Source organism: Artibeus jamaicensis, unplaced genomic scaffold (assembly GCF_021234435.1).
Source record: "Artibeus jamaicensis isolate MK-2021 breed Jamaican fruit bat unplaced genomic scaffold, CSHL_Jam_final contig_240, whole genome shotgun sequence".
Classification (NCBI taxonomy): Eukaryota; Metazoa; Chordata; class Mammalia; order Chiroptera; family Phyllostomidae; genus Artibeus; species Artibeus jamaicensis.
The window spans coordinates 24,623,218-24,648,001 of record NW_026521506.1 but is presented as its reverse complement, the minus strand read 5'-3'; the positions used below and the strand labels follow the sequence as shown (position 1 = coordinate 24,648,001).

The 24,784-nt window shown below is 36.9% G+C and overlaps 1 protein-coding gene across 1 annotated transcript in view; it reads right to left on the bottom strand.

The window, feature by feature from the left end:
* The window catches only part of ZDHHC15 (zinc finger DHHC-type palmitoyltransferase 15), a 109,189-nt gene that overhangs the window by 35,657 nt on the left and 48,748 nt on the right, over window positions 1-24,784 (bottom strand). Inside the window, exons 5-9 of the mRNA XM_037139551.2 lie at window positions 22,073-22,142; window positions 18,437-18,469; window positions 17,557-17,677; window positions 13,120-13,252; window positions 11,459-11,585 (exon numbers count right to left, since the gene is read on the bottom strand). Coding sequence (XP_036995446.1) covers window positions 11,459-11,585; window positions 13,120-13,252; window positions 17,557-17,677; window positions 18,437-18,469; window positions 22,073-22,142 — 484 coding nt within the window. The remainder of the gene's footprint in view (window positions 1-11,458; window positions 11,586-13,119; window positions 13,253-17,556; window positions 17,678-18,436; window positions 18,470-22,072; window positions 22,143-24,784) is intronic.

Here is a 24,784-nt window from a genome sequence, read left to right as displayed (position 1 = left end):
TTTGTTTGGTTTTGGTGTCGAATTGTATAAGTTCTTTGTAAACTGTGGATTAATATCCACAATGATACATCCCCTTATCAGATGTATCATTGATGAATATGTTCTCCCATTTAGTTTTGTTGATGGTTTCCTTTGCTGTGCAAAACCTCGTTAGTCTGAGGTAGTCTCATTTGTTTATCTTTTCCTTTGTTTCCCTTGCCTGAGGAGATATAACAGAAAAATATTTCTAAGATAAATGTGAGAGATTTTACTGCTTATGTTTTCTTCTATGAATTTTATGGTTTCACATTTTACAATTAAGTCTTTTATCAATTTTGAGCTTATTCTTTTTTTAGAGGATATATTATTATATTATTACAGTTGTCCCAATTTTCCCCGTGCCCCCCTCCACTCAGTATCCATTTCCTTTCAGCAATCCCCCCCTTAGTTCATGTCCATGGGTCATGTATATAAGTTCTTTGGCTTCTCCACTTCCTATACTACTCTTATATTTCCCTGTATATTTTGTACCTACCTATTATGCTTTTTTAATACCTGCACATTTCCCCCTATTCTCCCCATTCCTCTTCCCAGCTGATAACCCTTCAAATTATTTCCATACCCATGATTCTGTTCCTGTTCTGGTTGTTTGCTTAGTTGTTGTTTTTTTTAAATTTTAGATTCAGTTATTGATAGCTGTGATTTTGATGCCTTGTCAATGTTCATAGTTTTGATCTTTTTGTTTTATATAACTTCCTTTAACATTTCATATAATAAGGGCTTGATGATGATGAACTCCTTTAGCTTTACCCTGTCTGGGAAACACTTTATCTACCCTTCCATTCTAAAAGATAGCTTTGCTGTTTAGAGTAATCTAGATTGTGGGTCCCTGCTTTTCATCACTTTGAATACTCCTTGCTTATAAGGTTTATTTTGAGAAATCAGCTGATAGTCTTATGGGAACTCCTTTGTAGGTAACTGTCTCCTTTTCTCTTGCTGCTTTTAAGATTCTCTCCTTATCTTTAATCTTCGGAATTTAATTATGATGTGTCTTGGTGTATTCTTCCTTGGGTCCCATTTCTTTGGGACTCTCTGAGCTTCCTGGACTTCCTGGAAGTCTATATCCTTTGCTAGACTGGGGAAGTTTTCCTTCATTATTTGTTCAAATAAGTTTTCAAGTTCTTGCTGTTCCTCTTCTCCTTCTGGCACCCCTATGATTCAGATTGGAACATTTAAAGTTGTCCCAGAGGTCCCCAAGCCTCTCCTCATTTTTCTGAATTCTTGTTTCTTCATTCCGTTCTGGCTGAATGTTTATTTCTTCCTTTTGGTACAAACTGTTGATTTGAGTCCCAGTTTCCTTCCCATCACTGTTGGTTCCCTGTACATTTTCCTTTATTTCACTTTGCATAGCCTTCACTTCTTCCTCTATTTTGAGAACATAGTCAACTATTTCTGTGAGCATCCTGATTACCAGTGGTTTGAACTCTGCATCTGATAGGTTGGCTATCTTCTCATTACTTAGTTCTTTTTCTGGAGTTTTGATGTGTTCTTTCATTTGGGCTATGTTTCTTTGTCCCCTCATTTTGGAAGGCTCCATGTGTTTGTTTCTATGTACTAGGTAGAGCTTCTATTCCTCCCCGTCTTGGTAGTGTAGCCTAATGTAATAGATGTCCTATAGAGTCCAGTGGCACAGTCTCCCCTATCACCAAATCTGGGTACTTGGACGTGTGTTCTTTGTGTGGGCTGAATACACCTTTCTCTCTTTAAAAAAATTATTCATTAATTTTTTTAGAGGGAGGGAAAGGGAAGGAGAAAGAGTGGGAGAGAAACATCAATGTGTGGTTGCCTCTCATGTGCCCCTACTGGGGACCTGGCCTGCAACCCAGGGGAATTGAACCAGTGATCCTTTGCTTCACAGGCCCATGCTCAATCCACTGAGCTACACCAGCCAGGGCAACACCTTTCTCTTGAAGTTGAGGCTTGGTTGCTGTTGACAGGTAAATACGAGAGATTTACCCAGGCCAGCAAGTTGTAAGTTTTGGTTGTTACTGCTGACCACCAATCTGCACCCTCTGTGGAGGACCAGCTGTGCTGGGGCAGGGTGGTGGTGTTCTGACATGGTCTGTAGCTGTCCACTGGGTGTGTAGGCCCTCAAATTTCCCAGGTGTTGTAAGCTAATGTCAACCCCCACCTGTGTTTGCCTGCGGCCACACTGCCTGAGCTATAGAGCAATCTGAGATGGCTGCTAATTGTGCTGGTCTTGGGAATTGTAGGTGAAGCCAATCTGTGAATCTAGGTTGGTTGCTGCTAATGTTGGGCCCAGGACTACTTAGCAAGGGGTACAGGGGCTAGTGGCTCACTGAGGCTAGCCATTGCTTGTTTTAAATGATTTAAGAAGTTTGAAGCTTGAGCCAAAACCAGCCATTCATATGGGAAAGTCATTGTTGACGGCTATAAGTTGAGTGGGGCGGAATCTCAGGAATCACGAGAGTGGGGCGAACAGTGTTACCCAGGTGGATGGAGTCTCAGATATGGCACCCACCTGCCAGTTATGTGGCTCTGCCCACCTTTCTCTTTGGGTGAAAGCTTTTTCCCAGCTCTCACCTTGATAACAGACACTTCAGTCCCTCCCTATATGCCACAGGTGCCTTTCAAGCTGCTACCCTGGTGCTCGAGCTCAGAGGGAGTGAGTTTGGGTAAGTCCATGTATGGGTTCTTTAAAAGGAACTCTTTGAGACTCCAGAAGTTTCTTCTACTGACTCAATTCCAGTGGGTTTTTGCAGCCAGAAGTCATGGGGACTTATCTTCCTGGCACTGGAATTCCACTGGGGGTCTGGTGTGGGGCTGGGACACCTCACTCCTGAGCTATGCCTCCCAAAGTTTTATCCACCACACATGGATGTGGGACCAACCATCCATGTCTGCAGCCCACCTACCAGTCTGGATGGATGTGGTTTCTTTAATTCTGGAGTTGTCAGACTTCCATTAAATTTTATTTCTGACAATTCTGAGTGATGATTGTCCTATAATTTAGTTGTAATTTTGAGGTGCTATGTGAGGAGGCAAGTCATGTTTACCTTTACCTCCATCTTGACTGGAAGTCCCCTGGGTCTTATTTTCTTGTTTGTTTGTTTTTTCATGTCTTGTTTTCTTATTCACTTAGCTACTCTATGTCTTTTGACAAGAGCTTTTAATCCACTTACATTTAAAGTGATTATTAATAGATATGTAGTTATTGTCATTTTATTATTCATATTTATAATCTTTTTTGCTCTCTGTTCTTACAAAAGTTCCTATAACACTTCTTGTAATAATGATTTTACTTGTCTGGAAAGCTCTTTATCTGCTTCCGATTCTAAACAATAGCCTTGCTGAGTATCATACTCTTGGTTTTAGTGTTCTGCTTCTAATCAGTTTGAATATTTTGTGCCAATCCCTTCTGGCCTACAAAATTTCTATTGAGAAATCAGCTGACAATTTTATAGGAGTTTCCTTGTAGGTAACTATCTTTCTCTTGCTACTTTTGCAATTCTTTCTTTGTCTTTATCCTTTGCCATTTTAGTTATGATCTGTCATGGCGTGGGCCTCTTTGGGTTCATCCTATTTGAGACTCTCAGCACTTCTTGGACCTGTGTATCTATTTGTTTTGCCACATCAGGTGACACTGTGCCTACAGGCTATATTCGAGTAGGGCTAAACAAATAGTTATTTCCCAGAAACCACACAATTCAGTTTCTCCCCATATGTCCCTGGTGCATTTTGAGCTGCTGTGTCCTCACAAAAGCTAGGGGGAATTTTTGTAGTTGAGTGAGTCTGTATTCAGGCCTTTTAAGAGGACACCTGGGTCTATAGGAACGCTCCATCTCACCAAAACAGAATCCACACCAATTCTCACAGTCAGATATTGTAGGAACTCCTCTTCTCAGCACCTGTGTTCTAGGCTGGGGTATGTGGTATGGGGCTGAGATCTCCTGCTTCAAAGGTGGGACCTCCATGGCTGAGATTCCCTCTCTTCCAATTCTTTATCATGACACATGGGTGTCAGACCAGCTCATTTCCAGTATGCATACTTTCTACCAGTCTTGATGTGGCTTGTTCTTCATTCATATCCTTAGTTATAGGAGCTCCATTCAGCTTGTGTTCAGATGGTTCTCTAGGGTGATTGTTTTCTAATTAGTTGTAATTTTTTAAAATTAATTTTATTTAGTTATTTTTCAAGTACAGTTTTTTGTCTATTTTTCCCATCCCAGCCTCCCCTGCCCCTCACTCCCCACCTCCCTCCCATTTCCACCCCCCTTAGTTCTCGTCCCTGTGTCCTTCCTATTTGTTCCTCCAAATCCTTCCCCCTTTTTTCCCTTAACTTTCGTTCCCTCTCCCCTCTGGTCACTATCCCCCTGTTCTCTATTTCAGTGTCTTTGTTGTTTTTTTTTCTGCTTGTTTGTTTTGTTGTTTAGCTTCCTGTTAAAGGTGAGATCATATGGTATTTGTCTTTCAGCACCTGGCCTATTTCACTCAACATAATGCTTTCCAGTTCCATCCATGATGTTACAAAAGGTAGTAGCTCCTTCTTTCTCTCTGCAGCATAGAATTCCATTGTGTATATGTACCACAATTTTTGGATCCATTCATTTACTGACGGGCACCTAGGTTGCTTCCAACTCTTGGCTATTGTAAATTGTGCTGCTATGAACATTGTGGTGCATAGGTTCTTTGACATTGATGTTTTAGGATTCTTAGGATATAATCCCAGCAGTGGAATTGCTGGGTCAAAAGGCAGGTCGATTTTTATTTTTCTGAGAAAATTCCATACTGTTTTCCATAGTGGTTGTACCAGTCTGCAATCCCACCAACAGTGAACTAAGGACGTCTTTTCCCCACACCCTCTCCAACATATGTTGTTTGTTGCTTTGTTTATGATAGCCATCCTGACCAGTGTAAAGTGGTATCTCATTGTGGTTTTAATTTGAATCTCTCTGATAGCTAACAATATTGAGCATCTCTTCATGTGTCTCTGGATGTTCTGTATGTCCTCCTTTCAGAAGTGTCTGTTCAATTCCTTTTCCCATTTTTTAATTGGGTTAGATGTCTTCTTAGAGTGGAGTCGTGTAAGTTCTTTGTATATTTTGGAGATTAAACCCTTGTCTGAGGTATCATTGGCAAATATGTTTTCACATAAAGTTGGTTGACTTTTTAATTTAATACTGTTTTCTTTAGCAACGCGGAAGCTTTTTATTTTGATGAGATCCCATTGGTTTATTCTTTCCTTTACATTCCTTGCTCTAGGGGACATATCAGTAAAAAAGTTGCTGTGTGAAATATCTGAGATTTTCTTGCCGATGTTCTCCTCTAGGACTTTAATGGTGTCACGACTTACATTTAAGTCTTTTATCCACCTTGAATTTATTTTGGTGTATGGTGTAAGTCGGTGCTCAAGTTTCATTTTTTTGCACATAGCTGTCCAGTTCTCCCAACACCATTTGTTGAAGAGGCTATCTTTACTCCATTTTATGTTACTGCCCCCTTTGTCAAATATTAATTGACTGTAGAGAGTTGGGTTGATTTCTGGGCTCTCTGTTCTGTTCCATTGGTCTATGTACCTGTTTTTATGTCAGTACCAGGCTGTTTTGATTACAGTGGCTTTGTAATACATTTTGATATCAGGTATTGTGATCCCCCCTACTTTGTTCTTCTTTCTCAAAAGAGCAGCTGCTATTTGGGCTCGTTTATGGTTCCATATAAATTTTCGAAGTGTTTGTTCTATGTGAAATATGCCATTGGTACTTTAATAGGTATTGCATTGAATCTGTATATTGCTTTGGGTAGTATGGACATTTTGATGATGTTAATTCTTCCAATCCATGAACAAGGTATATTTTCCATTTGTTTGTGTCTTCCTTGATTTCTTTCTTCAGGGCTGTGTAGTTTTCTGCATACAGGTTTTTTACCTCCTTAGTTAGGTTTATTCCAAGATATTTTATTTTTCTTTTTGCTATATCAAATGGGATTTTTTCCTTGATTTCTGCTTCTGCTGATTCACTGTTGGTATACAAAAATGCCTTTGATTTCTGGATATTGACTTTGTATCCTGCTGTTTTGCCAAATTCATTTATTAGTTTGAGCAGTTTTTGGGTACAGTCTACAGGATTTTCCATGTATAGTATCATGTCATCTGCAAACAATGACAGTTTTGTTTCCTCCTTTCTGATTTGGATGCTTTTTATTTTCCTTTCTTGTCTGATCGCTGTGGCTAAAACTTCCAATACTATATTGAATAGAAGTGGTGAAAGTGGACATCCTTGTCTTGTTCTTGATCTTAGTGGAAAAGATTTTAGTTTTTGCCCATTGAGTATAATGTTGGCTGCAGGTCTCTCATAAATGGCCTTTATTATATTGAGGAATGTTCCCTCTATTCCCACTTTGCTGAGTGTTTTTATCATAAATGGGTGTTGTACCTTATCAAAAGCTTTTTTCGTGTCTATTGATAAGATCATGTGATTTTTGTCTTTGCTTTTGTTTATGTGATGTATTACATTTACTGATTTGCAAATACTGAACCATCCTTGCATCCCTGGGATGAATCCCACTTGGCAATGGTGTATAATCTTTTTGATATATTGTTGGATGCGATTTGCCAATATTTTGTTGAGGATTTTAGCATCTATGTTCATCAGCGATATTGGCCTGAAGTTTTCATTCTTTGTTGTGTCTCTATCTGGTTTTGGAATTAGGATGATGCGGCTTCATAGAAAGAGTTCTGGAGTTTTCCATCATTTTGGATTTTTTTGGAATAGTCTGTGAAGAATAGGGGTTAGCTCTTCTTTAAATGCTTTGTAGAATTCTCCTGTGAAACCATCTGGTCCAGGGCTTTTGTGTGATGGGAGTTTTTTGATTACTGCTTCAATTTCATCTGCTGTTATTGGTCTGTTAAGGTTTTCTGCTTCTTCTCTGAGTTTTGGAAGATTATATTTTTCTAGAAATTTGTCCATTTCACCTAGGTTTCCAAATTTCTTGGCATACACTTCTTCAAATTTCTTACAATCCCTTCTATTTCTGTGGTATCAGTTGTAATCTCTCCTCTTTCATTTCTCATTGTGTTTATTTGTTTCCTCTCTCTTCTTTTCTTGATGAGCCTCCATAAAAGTTTGTCTGTTTTGTTTATCTTTTCAAAAAACCAGCTCCTGGATTCATTATCCTTAGAATTGTGCTTTTAGTCTCTATGTCATTTAATTCTGCTCTAATCTTGGTTATTTCCTTCCTTCTGCTTGCTCTGGACTGTCTTTGTTGTTGTTCCTTGAGTTCTTGCAGGTGTAGGGTTAGGTTGTTTGTTTGAAATGTTTCTATCTTCTTTAGGTAGGCCTGCATTGCTATGAACTTCCCTCTTAGGACTGCCTTCGCTGTGTCCCATAAGTTTTGGGTTGTTGTGAGTTCATTTTCATTTGTTTCCAGAAACATTTTGATTTCTTCCCTAATTTCATTCTTGACCCATTCGTTGTTTAATAGCATACCATTCAGTCTCCATGATTTGGGGTGTTTGGGGTTTTTTCCTTTGGGGTTGGTTTCTAGTTTCAGTCCCTTGTGGTCGAAGAAAATGCTTGGTATGATTTCAATTTTCTTGAATTTGTTGAGGCTCGTTTTGTGTCCTGTCCTATCATGTGGTCTATCTTTGAAAATGTTCCATGTGCATTTGAAAAGAATGTGTATTTACCTTCTTTGGGATGAAGGGCTCTATATATATCGGTTAAGTCCATTTCATCTAGGGCATTGTTCAATGCCACAACATCATTGTTGATATTTTGTTTGGAAGATCTGTCCATTTTTGACAGTGGAGTATTAAAATCCCCTACTATAATTGTGTTGGTGTCAATATCTCTCTTGAAATCCTCTAAGATTTTCTTTATATATTTGGGTGCTCCTATGTTGGGTGCATATATATTTACGATGTTAACGTCTTCTTGGTGGATTCTTCCCTTGAATATTGTGAAGTGACCTTCTGGGTCTCTCTTTATGGCTTGTTTTTTGAAGTCTATTTTGTCTGACATGAGTATTGCTACCCCGGCTTTTTTTTTTCCTGGCCGTTTGATTGGAAAATTTGTTTCCAGCCCTTCACTTTTAGTCTGTGTAGGTGTTTTGTCCTGAGGTGGGTCTGTTTTAGGTGGCATATGTGTGGGTCATGCTTTCTTTTTTTTTTTAATTTTATTTAGTTATTTTTTTTTAATTTTTTGCAGTTTAAATTTAATGGGCTATGAATCTCAGTTGATACGTTTTACAATGTATTCTTTTTATTTATTTATTTATTTATTTATTTATTTTAATTTTATTTAGTTATTTTTCAAGTACAGTTTTTTTGTCTATTTCTCCCATCCCAGCCCCCCTGCCCCGTGCTCCCCCCCCCCCCTCCCATTTCCTCCCCCCCCCTTAGTTCTCGTCCCTGTGTCCTTCCTATTTGTTCCTCCAAATCCCTCCCCCTTTCATGCTTTCTTATTCATTCAGCTATTCTATGTCTTTTGATTGGAGCATTTAATCTATTTACGTTTAATATTATTATTGATAGGTACTTATTCATTGCCATTTTTGTACCTGTGTCCCTCTCTGTCTCTCTTTACCTTCCTTAAAGCAGTCCTTTTAGCATCTCTTGCAGAGCTGGTTTGGTGGAGGCATATTCTTTTAGACTTCTTTTGTCTTGGAAGCTCTGTATTTGGCCTTCCATCTTGATTGAGAGCCTTGCTGGGTAAAGTATCCTTGGTTGCAGGCCTCTGGTTCTCATTACTTGGAATATTTCTTGCCATTCTCTTCTATCTTGGAGCATTTTCATTGAGAAGTAAGTATCTAACCTCATTGAGAAGTCAGTATCTAACCTCCCTTGTGTGTTACTTCCTTTTTCTCCCTTGCTGCCTTCAAGATTCTCTCTTTATCTTGAAATTTTGCCATTTTAATGATGATATGTCTTGAAATGGGCCTCTTTGTGTTCCTCTTGATTGGGACTCTCTGTGATTCCTGGATTTGTGTGACTTTTTCTCTCATCAAATTAGGGAAGTTTTCCCTCATTATTTTTTCAAATAGGTTTTCTATCTCTTGTTCTTATTCTCCTTCTGGTATCCCTATTATCTGGATATTATTATGTTTCATATTGTCTTGCATTTCTCTTAATCCCTCTTCATTCTTTCTGAGCCTCTTTTCCTTTTCTTGCTATTTCTGTGAGTTTTTTCCTACTTTGTCCTCCACCTCACTGATCTAATCTGCTGCTTCATTGACTCTGCTTTTGATTCCTTCTACTGTGTTCTTCAATTCAGAAACTGTATTTTTTATTTCCTCTTGGCCTTTGCTGATAGTTTCTATTTTCTTTTTCATGTTGATATAGTTTGTGGTGAGATCGTTGTAGCTCACCTATAGTTTCTGGTAGCTCATTGTGAGCTCTTTGAACTGTCTGATAACCAGTGCTTAGAATTCAATATCTGATAGCTGACTTGCCTCTATTTCATCTAACATTCTTTTTGAGGCTTCCTCCTTTTCTTTCATTTGGGGATTGTTTCTTTGTCTTCCCATTGTTTGTGAGACTCTTCTTGTTTGCTTCAGATTCTTAAATTGATTTGTTCTGACTCCCTGGGTTTATGGTGTGAACTTCTGTGGTGGAATGCTTGTGAAATTCAGTGGTGCAGTCTCCTTCAGTTATCCTGGCATTCTCTGCCTCCACCTACTCCTTTTTTAGGGTAATCAGTTGGAGAGGGAGGCAAAGTGGTTTATGACAGCGAGAGAGTATTTTATATTTACAGTCACAGCCAGTAGAGAAGAGATAGAAGATCTTTAGGCTATATATAGTGTTAACCATAATCTTCAACCCAACTTGCCACTTTTAAGAGAGGATGGACACAAGATAAGTCTCTTGTTGGACAGGGAAGGCTAGTGAGTTGGATCTAGAAAGCAGTGAGGTTGTGGTCAGTCAGATTCTGGGGTAAGGTGAGAGTAAAAAATAGTAAAAGGTGTAGTATGTGAGCAAATAGAGTTAATTACTCCAGTAATAGAATTCAGGAAACTGTGAAGTGGACTAAGATCTGGGAGATGTGTTGTGAAGTATTTAGAGTTGTATAGAACAGCTATTATTTATCAGCTGTTATCTAATATTATTGAGCAACAATAATATTAGAGCAAGAATCATATGACAGACTATGTGATCTCTCTGAATGGGGGGTATAAAACTTTGGGTAGTATGCTAAAGGAATACAAGTGACATGAAGTATAGAAAATTAGCAATACACTGTGGAAGAGAGAACAGGGGAAACCTGTCAAATGATACAATATAACCAGCCAAGGCAAAGAAGCCTATACAGAAAGAGGAGGGATACAAAGATACTATTAAAATATAAAAGAAGTGAGAATAATGAAAAAAATAATAATTATACAAATATGCAGCAACTTGTGGCTTCTCCGCTATAACAAAGTGAAATTTGTCTCTCTGACTCTACTGTTGGGAAGCCTCTTCTTTGGGTCCAGCTCTCGTCTTTTCGCAGTTCCAAGTTGTTTGTGTTACTTGTGGGTAAAAGAAAACAAAGCAACAAACAAATAAACATACAAAAAAAGGCAGGAGAAGGGAGGCAAAAGCTGTAAGTTTGGGAAGAAAGGAAGAAGGACTAAAACAGGAAGAAAGAAAGGAGAGGAATAAAGTATTGAAAGATAAAGCAATAATAAAATTAAAAAAATATAAGATTACTGTTCTATCTTGACCGGAAGCGCTGTTTTTATATATTTCTATTATTTTATTTTACAAATTTATTTTTTTAGATATATCAGTTTTAAATAAATATTATAATATGTTATAATAATTGAAAAAAAAAAAAACATGTTCTTGGCTCTCCAGGTTGCTTTCAATTCAACACAAGCGCACCATGTCTCAGTGAAGTGATATTAAAGTATACATACCATTTTGAATTCTACATTTTTTCACTTAAAATATAGTAAACATCCCCCTTATTGTGATATAATCTTTATAACCATTACTTTTGACTTTTTAATTTTCATATATATTCCCATATTTTAAGACTTTATGTTGTATCCTAATTATGGACTGGAAATAATGCTATGATAATCATTTTTTGTGCCTAGTTTGTCTCTATCTTTATAATATATTCTCAGAAATGGAATTATTGAGACAATTGACCTATATATTCTTATGATTTTTATAATACATATTACCAAATTCATTTATAAAAGAGTGGTATCAGTTTACACTGCCATAAAAAATTTGCAAGAATGTCTGTTTTATCATACCCTTACTTCCTGATTTATCTTTGCTAAGTTAGAAATGAAAAATTTAGGGAATAGTCTATGGCCATACCACCCTGAAAGCACTCAATGTCATCTGAAAAACTTAGGGAGTAGAGTTTTACATTGCACTGATACCTGCTGCATCTTACAATCAAAATTGAATCTGCTACTTCGAGGTATGATCCAGCCTCAACTTCTTTTAGTGATAGTAATTACCTACCTGGACCCAATAGGTATTAACCAGAACTTCTTATTGTCTCCGAAAACCTGCTGGATATTTTTGATGAAGCCAAGGTTGAACCCATTTTTCTTTGGGCCACTTGTAAACACTGGAGTACAGAAGGCCTCTGTGGCAGGGTAGGGGAGTTAAAGAAAAGAGGAAGAAAGCAATAAGGGAATAAATTTCAGGACCATCATGATTTTACAGTTCTCTCTTAAGGTGACTTGGTTCTATACCTTTTTGTTATGGTAGCATAGGCCCTTCATTCTTAGCTACTGCTAAACTACTTAGTAAAAACCACTTTAAGCACTTAATACAAAGTAAGTTTGTTATTCTTTTTTTAAAAAATGGCAGAAAGAAAACACATGATGGAAGAAATAATTAAGCAGCCATGGGCATAAAATATATTTCTATGCTGCATATAAAGGGCAACACAATAAATTTAATAATACTTTATTTGAATCTACTTAACAACAGCAACTGAATGATCTCCATCTTTAGGGTTGGGGCCAAAGCAATGGCACATAAAAAGATGATCATAACACTGATTTGGTTTTGAATCATTTCAGAAATATAGATGTTCACACTGAAGCCTGCAGTGTAAGAAACAGGGTGAACTATAACCACCTTAAATACTATGAGGAACTGGACCATGGCAGGGAACATTATATTTAAACACACATTTCTTCCATTAAGCAAATACTTTCACTGATGGACTTTGGCTGCATCTGGCCATTTCCTTTTTGTTCTTTGTTTTCAGAGTCTTTTATCATGAAGCTTTTAGTACTTTTTCATTTGCAGCTGAATCTACCACCCTAGCAACTAAGTGCTACATATATATTTGGTTTAGAAAATGAGTGCAAATGCTTTCTTACCTATTAGTGTAATTAACAAATGAGTTTAAAAGTATAGTGGCTTTTGTACTAAACTTTCGTCAAATCTATTTTAGCTAAACATTCAACACTTCAGCACTTTCTCCTTAGTCCTCATGCATGAATTTATATACAATGTAAATATTTCTTTCACCATAGATGAAAAAATTGTTGTACTAGAATCCATCAGAAATACAGTTCTCCAAATAATATCCCAAAGTAATGGACAGAAAAAAATGTTCATTTCTTCTACTCATTTTCTAGAGACTCAATTATTTAATGTATTTATCTCATTCTCATAGTCCCTACACAGCTCCTTGATGATTATGGATAGTCAATGATTTGTTGGTTTGAATTCTTTCTCAGGACTCAATTTTTTGATGTGCTCAATACATTAGATTGTTCCATCTCTATTGACCTTTACTTCCTCCTTCAAGCATACACTTCTATACTGATTCTCTCCTTCACTTCTTCATGTGAACACAATTTTGAAAAATTTCAAGCTGTACACCTAGAGAGCTACTATGCAATCTGAAGTATAAAGAGCAATGGTCATTTTTGGTTTATCATGAGGTTTTATTCACTAATGCTTTCTCCAGTATGTAAGCTTCATTCATCATGGCTCCCCAGTTTGGTAAAATGTGTTTATATGTCTCAGTTTGGAGACAAGGGGATGTCACTGCAGCTAAAATGCTTCAAGGGAAGTTTGTGTATTCCTTGGGAACAACACACAGGTCACTGTGATATACATTAATATGTTTTTTCCCTAATCTTAATAGCCAGTCTTACCTAAGGTGGTTTTATTTCTGCTGACAAGCCAACAATGGTAACCAAAGAGAATCACAAGGCTGACAAAAAACATGCAGGCCACAAAGAGGAGAAAAAGGACATGGAACTTAGAGCGAACACTTGGCAATTCCCCCTAGAAAAGAAATAATAAACAGAAACAAAAGGTTAAAGTGGTGAGGCTTGGCTAGCTTTTCTATATTGGTTTGTAATTTTTCATATGTTTAAAATGTCTAGCTGTAACTTAAAAATAGTTTTTTAATATATTTACAAGACTTCTTTCTGTTGATGACCATGCCTCTTATGGGTATGCTTTCAGTGTAACTCCAAAATGGATTTTTTCTTAAGTGCAGTTCAGTGTCAGAGTCTATATTGTACCCACTAGAAAAAGGTAATGTGAAAAGGGTATACTCAGTCCATAATTGGTATGCAATGTCCTAAGGCTTGTTCTCCATTTAGTTTCCAAATTATGAACCATAGGCTACAGGTAATTTTGAGATCATACAGTTCATCCTCTTATCTTAAGGTGGGTTATTCTGCAATACTTTATATGTCATGTTTCTTTGGATGCTGTGTATTGAAAATGCCATGGTGATCTGTATGGGAAGTTAAAATACATACGTAGAATTTTAAAATGTTCTTCTCATAAGCCATGGCCTTATTTCAAAGGTACTACTAATTCTGTGTGGGTTTTTTTGATATATTACCTCCTGTAAAAATTACTGTTGAGACAGTAAAATCAAGCAGTATTTGACAGGCTAATTTAAAAGTATGCAGCTAAATATTTTTATAGATGTCTCCATTTTCTACGTTTGCTCACCTCCACCTAGCCCTCACCCCTTTTTCCCTTGGGCCATCACCACACTTTAGCTAGGACATCTTGTCCTCTATGTGGCACCAGATTTTTAAAAAATGTGCAGCCCTAGACCAAAATGAATTTTCTAAAGTTCTATAGCATGCACAGCATGTAACATTTCATTTTCTGAAGAAAATATTAGAAAAAATTCAATTCTGGAGTGAGCAGTTGTGAGAATGACTTTTCTTCCTTCCCTCCTTTCCTGTGCTGATCATTATTTTCACATGAAAAATTATTTTCAAATATTTCCAAGTGATCTCGAGTGATATAGTTAAAGGTAATTCTTGAAGTGGACCTTACATTAGGATCTGGTTCTACTCTAGCTTGGAAGGAGAAAATTAAAGCTGGAAAACACTTGGCAAATTTGGGTAGTATAGGCTTTTTTTCTTCTCTTAGAGGAGGAGATTTTTATTTATTTTTGATGTAAGGAAGTACTGGGAATCTTCCAGACTGAGTGGGTTTGAAGAACAAAGAGAAGCAGAATTAAGCCAGTGAGATGCTTTCATCTGAGGCGTGGTCTGGGTGAAATTGCATAAAATTTGCACCTCAGAAAATAGCTATCTCTATTAGCTAGGACTTCAACCTTCAGGAACTTTTATCTGAAGCTCCCTTTTAAATGATACCTCTTGGCCTAAGCACTGAAACTGAATTCAGTTGTTTTTTGCTTGTTTTGTTTTGAATTTATATGAAAAACACCATATATTATTTTGTAGTGTTTGTTGTTTGGTGGGGTTTTTATTTCACATCTCTACTTTTTGAGTATTTTTTAAAGCTTTTAAACTCATATTTATTTTAATATTTACCTTTTATGTTAAAATAGAAAATGACTATGCAAAAGGGAATGACATAAAGTCAGTTCACACCCTGGATAGCTGAGCTGGAAGTCTTTCCCCTAATTACTCTTACAGGACTCTCTATTACTTGCCAAATCTTATCTACTGTGTTGTCCCTTGATAAAATACTTAATATTTACCTTTTTTTGTTGTTAGAAGAGGGTGATGGCCCTATGTTGAAAATTACCTTCTAGGAGATAACCAAACTAAACTACTAAAAAAAAAATAACCACCAGAAACAGTTCAGGGAAACACTGGTGACATAATACCTATTATCTTTGTTCTAACATAATTCACAGCCTCTGTGAGGAGTCTCATAGCCCAGAACTGGAGATGTATATTACTAATTTTTATAAGGTAAAGATCAACTTCCTATCAAGGAAGCAACTTTTATGTTAATATTGAGAGGAAAGACACAATCCAATGGTCTTCTGAATTCTTTATTTCAAAGGAGATAGAGCTTCTCCATAGCAGGACCATTTGGGCAGTAAGATCACTGGGCTTAGAGTCAGATTCAAATCTTGACTTTGAAACTTACAAGCCGGGTAATCCTGAGCATGTCACCTAACTACAATAAGCCTCAGTTTTCTCATCTTTAAATGAGACTAACAATTCCTGCTTTGTTTACTTCACAAGGCTGTGGTGAGGATAAAATGAGATAATAGATGTAAAGGTGCTTTGAAAATGGTAAACTACCATACAAATGAATGTTGCTATTATTAGGAGCACAGCTAGTTTCCTTGATATGATAGCTTTTAAAATAAATGGCACTGTTTACTTTTCATTATAAAGGAGACCCGATTTACACTGAAAAAGCCATCTGTAAACCACGCCAAAGTGCTCTCTGGCTGGAGAAACTGCAAAGAAGCATTTCTCTGAACTGTCAATGTCATTTTCATTATGAAGGCGAGCCAAGAGAGGTTCTTTGCCTCTCATCTGTCAGGCAAGAGCTAGTATATTACAAAGAAGAAATAAAGGCATAGGACAGGACAAGGCTATGTTCACTCCTTATAATGCTTGTGAATATTGACATATTTCTGGTGATTGATTCCTATCCAAATATTAGCTTTCAAGAGTAAAAAACAACAACAAAAAAAAACCATATGGCACCTGGCTGGCATTTTGGTATTTGATTATTGGATGATTAGGAATGCCAAAGACAAAATGTGTTGTTTACTCTGTTGTGAGAGTATAGAGCAATTCTTAAACAGTAGCTTACTGTGTTAAGGACCAGTAAAGTCTGTAGTGAAGACTAGGGCTGAACTGGATGCAGTAGATTTTATTTACTTTCAGGGCAGTAGCTCAGTGTATGAATAAAAGGCCAAACATACCATAAAAGTGAACAGTAGATAAGAGAATTTGTGCTGTGGAAAAGGGCCAACAAAGAAAAACCAACATGATGACATATTTTGAATTTGGGGAAAACACAAAATTGATGAGAACACTTCATTTCTGCTTATACTTTTGAGTCTCTGAGTTAAAGATTTTGATACCCATTATACCATTCCTGATTCTTAAAGTTATTGAATATCTGAACTGATTAAGTAAGTGGACGGGAGAATGGAAAATACATGTCACTATAATTTTCTACACTACATTTCCTATATTAGTAGGGATGAATCACTATTTAACAATTTAAATATTCTCAGCTATTTAGATTTTCACTCAGCTATTTAGAAACGCCTTGCTTTTCTCCCTTTTTTTCCCTCCAGTTTATTATAATCCACATTCTGGTCACAGGATTCATGTTCTTTCCCTGCTACTTTACCTCTCTACCTGATGTGAGATATTCGTGTTATACAGGCTCTAGTTTAATTCCTAAAACAATAACTGGTAGCTCTGCCTACATTTGTCTTCTGTTATTCAGACTCAGTTTGGACAATTCTCTTCCTGGAAGGTTATGATGTCTTTGTAATTGCACTAGAGTTGTGCAAAGGTCATGTCTTCTGGAGTCTGTTGGCATGAAACAAAACAACATGTTTGACTATATTTAAGCCAGACCCTGTACACATGTGTAAACTGAAAATCTGCTTTCAATTCTTTTGGAAATAAATGGGATATGATTGGTATCTTCAAGTACAAGAAAGATGAAAGTAGAAATTTTTTTAGATTTCATTATAATTATTGGGATCATATTTTGAAAACTAGAGTGCTTTCAACATCTATTTTACTTGATTTTGTCAATGAGCCAGTGAAGCAGGTAACTGAGCCAATATTAGAACTCCAGCTATACAAAGTTCAAATAAGACTCCTCACTTCATTTTGGTCATATGTGAAAATGAGTCAATGTATCTTTCTTTCCAGTAGGAATTTTGGAACTCTCCTTTGAATAAGGAATTAGAAATTATTTTCTAACAATGAGGGACTACTTTGTTACCCCTTTTTCTTAAGAAACTAAGGATGTAGAATTTGTTTCAACATTTCTCAAATCTATGGTTGGTAAGATGTGAATTTTTAAAACTTTACTAGAGAAATACATTGTAAAGAATCAGTAAAAGTCAAGAGTTCAGGTTCCTGAAGGCCTTAAAAAAATTCTCATATATGACCAAAAAATTGTTCAATGGGAATCTTTCAATCTCCTGCATCACAGAATATTCAACATGGGAAACTTGCTTTTGGTGTCTTCCCTTCTGATAACTTCCATATTAGCTATTTAAAAATGTAAAAAAAAAAGATAAGGTGAACAATGTCACAGACTGGAGTAGGTGTGTGTTTGTTTTTGGGGGGGGGCTTCAGGATTTTTAAACTTACTCTCCAGTATTTGATGAAATAGCTGAAGACCGTTGTAGCAATGTACAGGCAGTAGAGAACAGAATAAGCTAAGAACTGAAGGAAGAATTTATAGTTGGAAAATCCAATGCAATTATTAACCCTGAAAAAAAAAAGAAAAACTAATTTTAAATCAGGACCCATTTAATGAGAACACACAGATACATAAGTGAATTAAGCAATGGAAGTATATGTTGCTCCTGATGTTTCATTATGTGTTGCGTAGGAACTCAACAGAAGCAAAGTCCCTTGAGAGGAACAGATTGGAAAAACAAGTTCATGTCTCATTTGTTTCTACTTTCATTTACAGGCACAGAGACACTTGGCCATTCTAATCATTCTGGACTGGTTCCTGACACACCCAAGCAAATCCAGATTTTGGATGCTAAAGACATATTAAAATCTTAGCAACTACACTTAGTACAGTGTGGCATGTTCTCTTTGTGTTTAGATAATTTCAGACTGGTTCTGTAGATCAGAGAGGGAAAATTTGAAGAACTGCTTAACAATCGAGTATTTCAAATATCAAGATAACAAAAAACAAAACAAAACAAAACAAAAAACCCTGAATTGATTGTGTAATATCAAAGAGAAGAACTATTTGTGCTCTATTTCATTATTATGCCTAATTACTAAAGCTAATGGACAAGAGACCATTAACTTTGTGACCACAAGAATTCTCTACCATGCCTTTGGTGGCATATTCACTGTTGCTTTTAAAATGTTAAGCCCCCTGTTCCTCCCACACATAAAAAGACCAGTGAATAGCAGAATCAGGCATGTTACAACTACACTTAGTAAAGTAGGCATATAGAGTAATGTTGACCTTTTTAGAGAAAATAATTAAATAAAAGGGACTTACCAAGGGCAGTGATGGTCCATTTTTAATACACACCTAAACAGGGAGCAAAATACAGTGTAATGAATAGGGCTATGGAAATGCAGCAGTACCTCGTAATTGAACTCAAAGTCTCACCAGTATTTTGTACGTGATGCCAGTACACTCATTCCTAAATTTCCTACTACTATAAAACTATTGTGTTCTCAGTTCTTCCTATAATTAGCTAATCACAACAATTTATAGGATCATGCTGGTAATAAGCTACATGCCTAAAAAACCAACCTTTAAAAGGGATTGTGGACTTCCACCAAGATGGAGGTGTAGGTGGAAACACTCTGCCTTCTCTCACAACCAAGTTTAAAAACAATAAAGTTTTAGCAACAAAAACACAGCCAAACCACAGAAAATTGAACTATACGGAAGTCTAGTTCTGACAACAACGAACCCTTCAGCCACACTGGTAAGAGGGGCAGAGCCAGCAGCAGAGCGGGGTAGGGCAGGAAAGATCCACTGGACCGACCACAGCGCAACCCATGCAGGCAGTGGGCAGATCCCAGGTGTGGAGGAGCAGTGGGCGGATCCACTGAGGGTAAAAGGTGGCAGACCCACTGAGGGCTGATCACGGTCACACATTCGTGCACTGATAACTGGAGAAGGACCAAGCAGTGAGACTGAGACAGACCGTGCAGGCCCCAGCAGAGAGGGGACCACCATTGTCCCCATTGTCCTCTCTGACCCCACCCCCACATACAGTGTCAAAAACCAGCGACCTGGGGGGCCCCGCCCTGGTGAACACCTAAGGCTCCTCTCCTCATACTTAACAGGCGCAAACAGATCAAAACATTATGGCTCAAGAAAAACAGCTCAAAGCCCCAGAGCCCATAACTCTAAGCACTGAAGAAAAAGCCAAACCTTCAGATGCAGAGTTCAAAACACTGGTGATCAGGATGCTCACAGAACTGGTTGATTATAGTCACAAATTAGAGGAATATATGAAGGCTAAACTAATTGAAATGAAGGGAAACATACAGGAAACCAATAGTAATGGAAAGGAAACTGGGACTCAAATCAAGGGAGTGGACCAGAAGGAAGAAAAAAATGACCAAACAGAAAAGGATGAAGAAACAAGAATGCAAAAAAATGAGGAGAGGTTTAGGAACCTTCAGGACATCTTTAAACATTCCAACATCCAAATTATAGGTATACAAGAAGGGGAAGAGGAACAGCCACAAGTGGAAAATTTATTCGAACAAATAATTAAGGAGAACTTCTCCAATCTGGCCAAGGAAATAGACTTCCAGGAAATCCAGGAAGCTCAGAGAGTCCCAAAGAAGTTGGACCCAAGAAGGAACACACCAAGGCACATCATCATTACATTAGCCAAGATTCAAATGAAAGAGAGAATTCTAGAAGCAGCAACAGATAAGGGGACAGTCACCTACAAAGGAGTTCCCATCAGACTGTCAGTGGATTTCTCAAAAGAGACCTTACAGGCAAGAAGGAGCTGGAAAGAAGTATTCTAAGTCATGAAATCCAAAGACCTACAACCAAGATTGCTCTATCCAGCAAAGCTTTCATTTAGAATGGAAGGACACATAAAGTGCTTCTCAGATAAGATCAAGTTCAAGGAGTTCATCATCAGCAAGCCATTATTATATGAAATGTTAAAGGGACTTATCTAAGAAAAAGAAGATAAAAAAGATGAACAGTGAAAGGACAGCAAACTCACAGTTATTAAGAACCACACCTAAAACAAAAGTAAACTAAGAGGACAGCTAGATCAGGAGTGAACCACAGAAATGAAGATCACATGGAGGGTTAGCAACAGGGGAGTGGGAGAAGGAGAAGGGGAGAGAAGGTACAGAAAATAAGTAGCATAGATGGTAAGTAGAAAATAGGGGGGAGGACAAGAATAGTACGAGAAATATAGAATCTAAGGAACTTGAGATACGTGGTCATAAACTAAAGGGGGGAAGGGTGGGGGAGGGGTGTGCAGGGTGAAGGGGAATGAAGGGGGGGAATAAAGCAACTGTAATGGCATAATCAATAAAATATATTTTAAAAATGGATTGTGAATTCTAGGATATTGATACAAAGAAGTCTAAGATAGCATCTCTCAGTTTGCTCAGTACTTAGTTTACTAAAAGTACAGAAGAAAATATATGGTTACAGACTGTGTTTAAATCAAGAGTGAAATAAATACAGGTGGAACAAGTATCCAAGAAAGATATGAAGATTATATTTATTAACATAAAATGGGGTTTTACAAAGCTGAAGCAATTTGAGTAACAATATAAAGTAGTACTGAATATAACACAAAATATAAAATAATTTCCATACCTATATAATGATATAAATAAATGATTGGATAAATAAATAAATAAATGAAGAAGAGACAAATAACCCATGCAGAAGAATTCAAAATAACATATGTAGATATTCTGCCTTCAAGGAGGGGGAGCATAATTCAGTCCTTTAGTGACTTCCTTCCAAAGAGTACATTTTGGAAAGCGGGAGAGTCACTTTATAGTGGAGATATCTGACAAATGCTATCTCAAGCCAGATTATCAAGATTAACATCACAGTGGTAAGTCATGTTTATACTATGTACTATGATACCATATCATGTTATACTATGATATGATACAGTGAGAATGGCACTATATCTCTATGGTCTTCCTCCCCAAAATACATTACCTAAGTCTATTCTTGAGAAAAATCCCAACTGAAGTATATTCTACAAAATACCTGATAATCCTAAAAGCTGTCAAGGTTATAAAAAAAAGTAAAGCCCTGGCTGTATGGCTCAATAGATTGAGTGCCAGCATGCAAACCAAAGGGTCACAGGTTCAACTCCCAGTCAGGGCATATGCCTGGGTGGCAGACCAGGTCCCCAGTTGTGGGTGTGTGAGAGGCAACCACACATTGATGTTTGCCTCCCTCTCTTTCTCCCTCCCTTCCCCTCTGTAAGAGAAATAAATAAAATCTTTTAAAAATAAAATAAATAAAGTCTGATAAACTATCACAGCTAAGAGAAGCCTCAGAAGACATGACAACTAAATGTAATGTGGTGTCCTGAATGGGATGTTAGAACAGAGAAAGAACACTAGAGGAAAACTGAAGAAATCTAAATAAAGTATAGATTTCAGTAAAAAAATAATTATATAAATATTTGTTCATTAATTGTAACAAATTTACCATATTAATATAAGATGTTAATAGTAAAGAAACTTGCTGTCGGACATATGAGAACTATCTTTATAATAATTCTATTAATCTAAAACTGTTCTAAAATAAAATGTTCAGTTTTAAAATGGGGTTTGATTTTTCTTTCCTATCCTTAGAATAGTTTGTTTTTTAAATCATTTTATTGTTGTTCAATTACAGTTGTCTGCATTTAACCCTAGCCCCTCCCCCTAACCCCAGCCAAACCCACCTTCTTCCTTTTCTCCCACCCCCACCTTGGTTTTGTCCATGTGTCTTTAGAATAGTTTAAATCATCATCCCTGTGAGGGTATTTGGCATGCACTCATTATGATTGACAGGAAATGTTTTCATTTAGGAATGATTACATCTTAAGATCATCAGTCTGACTGTTGTCTAGACAATGCCATCAATGGCCAAGCTCAGTCTAGGGGAAATATATCTGTCACTTACATAGCACAGACAGAGCAGTGGTGGCAGCGATCTGGCTTGATCAAATGGCACCGGTCACAGAATCTTACAGCTATAAGAAAAACATGGTGGTTAGCATTGATTATGGCTCAGTGTGATACCATGTATCTTCCCAGCCTATCTGAATAGCTTGCTATACACTGATTATAAGTAGTCAAACACTTTTCATTATCAAGTAAAAACAGACTGCATAAGAGAATTGTGGTATGTATTTTTCCTGTTGTATCAATATTTCTTTTTTAAAATACTAGCGATAGTATATTTAGAAGTTTACAGAGGTAGAAAAAGTGAGCCAGCTTAGGAAACAATTTACAGAGGCAAAAGAGGGCCCTTTAGAGATTAGGGGAGAGAGAGTGAGTGGCAGGAGAGGGAGTGGGGGGATAGGGAGAGAGAGAAACAGAAAGGGGGAGGGAGAAGAAGAGGGAGAGGGGGAGAGAGAGAGAGAGAGCACTCAAAGGCAATACACCTGGGGGAAGAAGATGGGGAAAGGTGTGAGCATGCTCCAGAGCCAGGGAGAGGGGCTGGAGAGAGGGGAGAGAGAAAAGCAGTGGGTGGGGAAAGGTTCAGGCATACTCAAAGAGAGAAAGAAGTACCATGTTGTGTTATATAAATCTTAAAAGTGTTTTTGGGGGATGAAGATAAGGGAAAAGTTTTTATATCTTAGGATAAGATAATATACCTAATTATAACATTTTATATTATAAAACAAACCATGATGTCAACTGCTTGAGTGATCTTGGGAAAATCATTTAGCCTCTGTTTACTTCAACTCTCATATCTGAAAAGTAGGATTCATAGTTTATCTTCTGATTCCAGAGGCTTTATTCTATGATATAGATAAATCCATAAAGCATGGTAAATATGCTGGTTCTTAGCAGCATAACAATTTGAAGAACAGAAGAGATATTCTAGAAAAATTACATCAAGTGATCATTTCACAGATAAAAGAAGTAAAGACCTGAGTCAAACCAAGTGAATTATATAAGGTCACACACTGAGTAAGTGGCATGGCTGTGACCGGTACAGTTTTCCTGAACCCATAGTTCAGGGTTCTCTTTACTTTAAGTCTGATATGAAAAATCATTTCTCCCTTCCTCTCTCTCTTCTTTCTTACATTATTTCCATTACATAAAAGGCATTCACTTTTTTAATTAAAAAAATCTTTCAATTACAGTTGATATATATATATATATACACACACACACACAAAATAGTATATTACTTTCAGGCATACAACATGGTGATTACCTTACAAAGTGGTCACCCTGATAATTCTAGTACCCATCTGACACCATACATAGTTATTACCATATAATTGACTATATTCTCTATGCTGTACTTTACATCCTCATGACTATTTTGTAACTGCCAATTTGTACATTCAACTCCTCTGCCCATTTTCTAATCGGATTGCTTGTTTGGTGTTGAGTCGTATGAGTTCTTTACGTATTTGGATAGTAACCTCTTGTTGTTGATTGTCTTTTTGTTTTCTTGGTGGTTTCTTTCACTGTGCAGGAGCTTTTTAGTTTAATATAGTTCTGCCCATTTATTTTTGTCTTTATTTCCCTTGTATTTGGGGTCAAACCCATAAAATTTTTTCTATGACCAAGGTCCATAATGTAGTACCTATAATTTTTTCTATGTAATTTATTGTGTCTGATGTCATATTTGGTTCTTTGATTCATTTTGAATTGATTTTTGTATAATGGGACAAACTAGTAATTTCATTCTTTTGCATGTGGCTTTCTGATTTTCCTATTGCCGTTTATTACAGGGCTTTCTTTTCTCTATCACCATTTATTACAGGGGCTTTCTTTTCTCCATTGTATGTTTTTGGCTCCTTTGTCAAAAATTATTTGTCCATATACATGTGGTTTTATTTCTGAGCTCTCAATTCTATTCCACTGGTCTGTGTGTCTCTTTTAATGTGGATTGCATTAAATTTGTAAATTGCTTTGAGTAATATGAACACTTCAACTATGTTGATTCTTCCAATCCATGAACAGGTAATATCTTTCTATTTCATTGCATCTTTTTCAATCTCTTGTAATAATGCTTTGTAGCTTTCAGTATATAGGTACTTCATAGCCTTTCTTCAGTTTATTCCTAGGTATTTTGTTCTTTTGTTGCAATTGCAAAAGTAATTGTTATTTTCATTTCTTTTTCTGAAATTTCATTATTAGTAGTATATAGAAATGCAGTGGATTTTTGTACATTGATTTTGTATCCTGCAACTTTACTGTATTTGTTTATTGTTTTTATGGTTTGGGTTTTCTATATAAAGAATTATGTCATCTGCAAACAGTGACACTTCACTCCTAATTTGGATGCCTATTTCTTTCTCTTGACTGTGTTTTTTTAAATTTTATTTAATTATTTTTCAAGTACCGTTTTCTGTCTATTTCTCCCACCCCAGCCCACCCCACCCCGTGCTCCCCACCTCTCTCCCATTTCCACCCCCCTTAGTTATTGTCCCTGTGTCCTTTATACTTGTTCCTCTAAATCCCTCCTCTTTCTCCCTTTAAATTCCCTCCCCTCTCCCCTCTGGTAGCTGTCCCCCTATTTTCTATTTCAGTGTCTTTGTTTTTATTTTGCTTGCTTGTTTGTTTTGTTGTTTAGCTTCCTGTTAAAGATGAGATCATATGGTATTTGCCTTTCAACACCTGGCCTATTTCACTCAACATAATGCTTTCC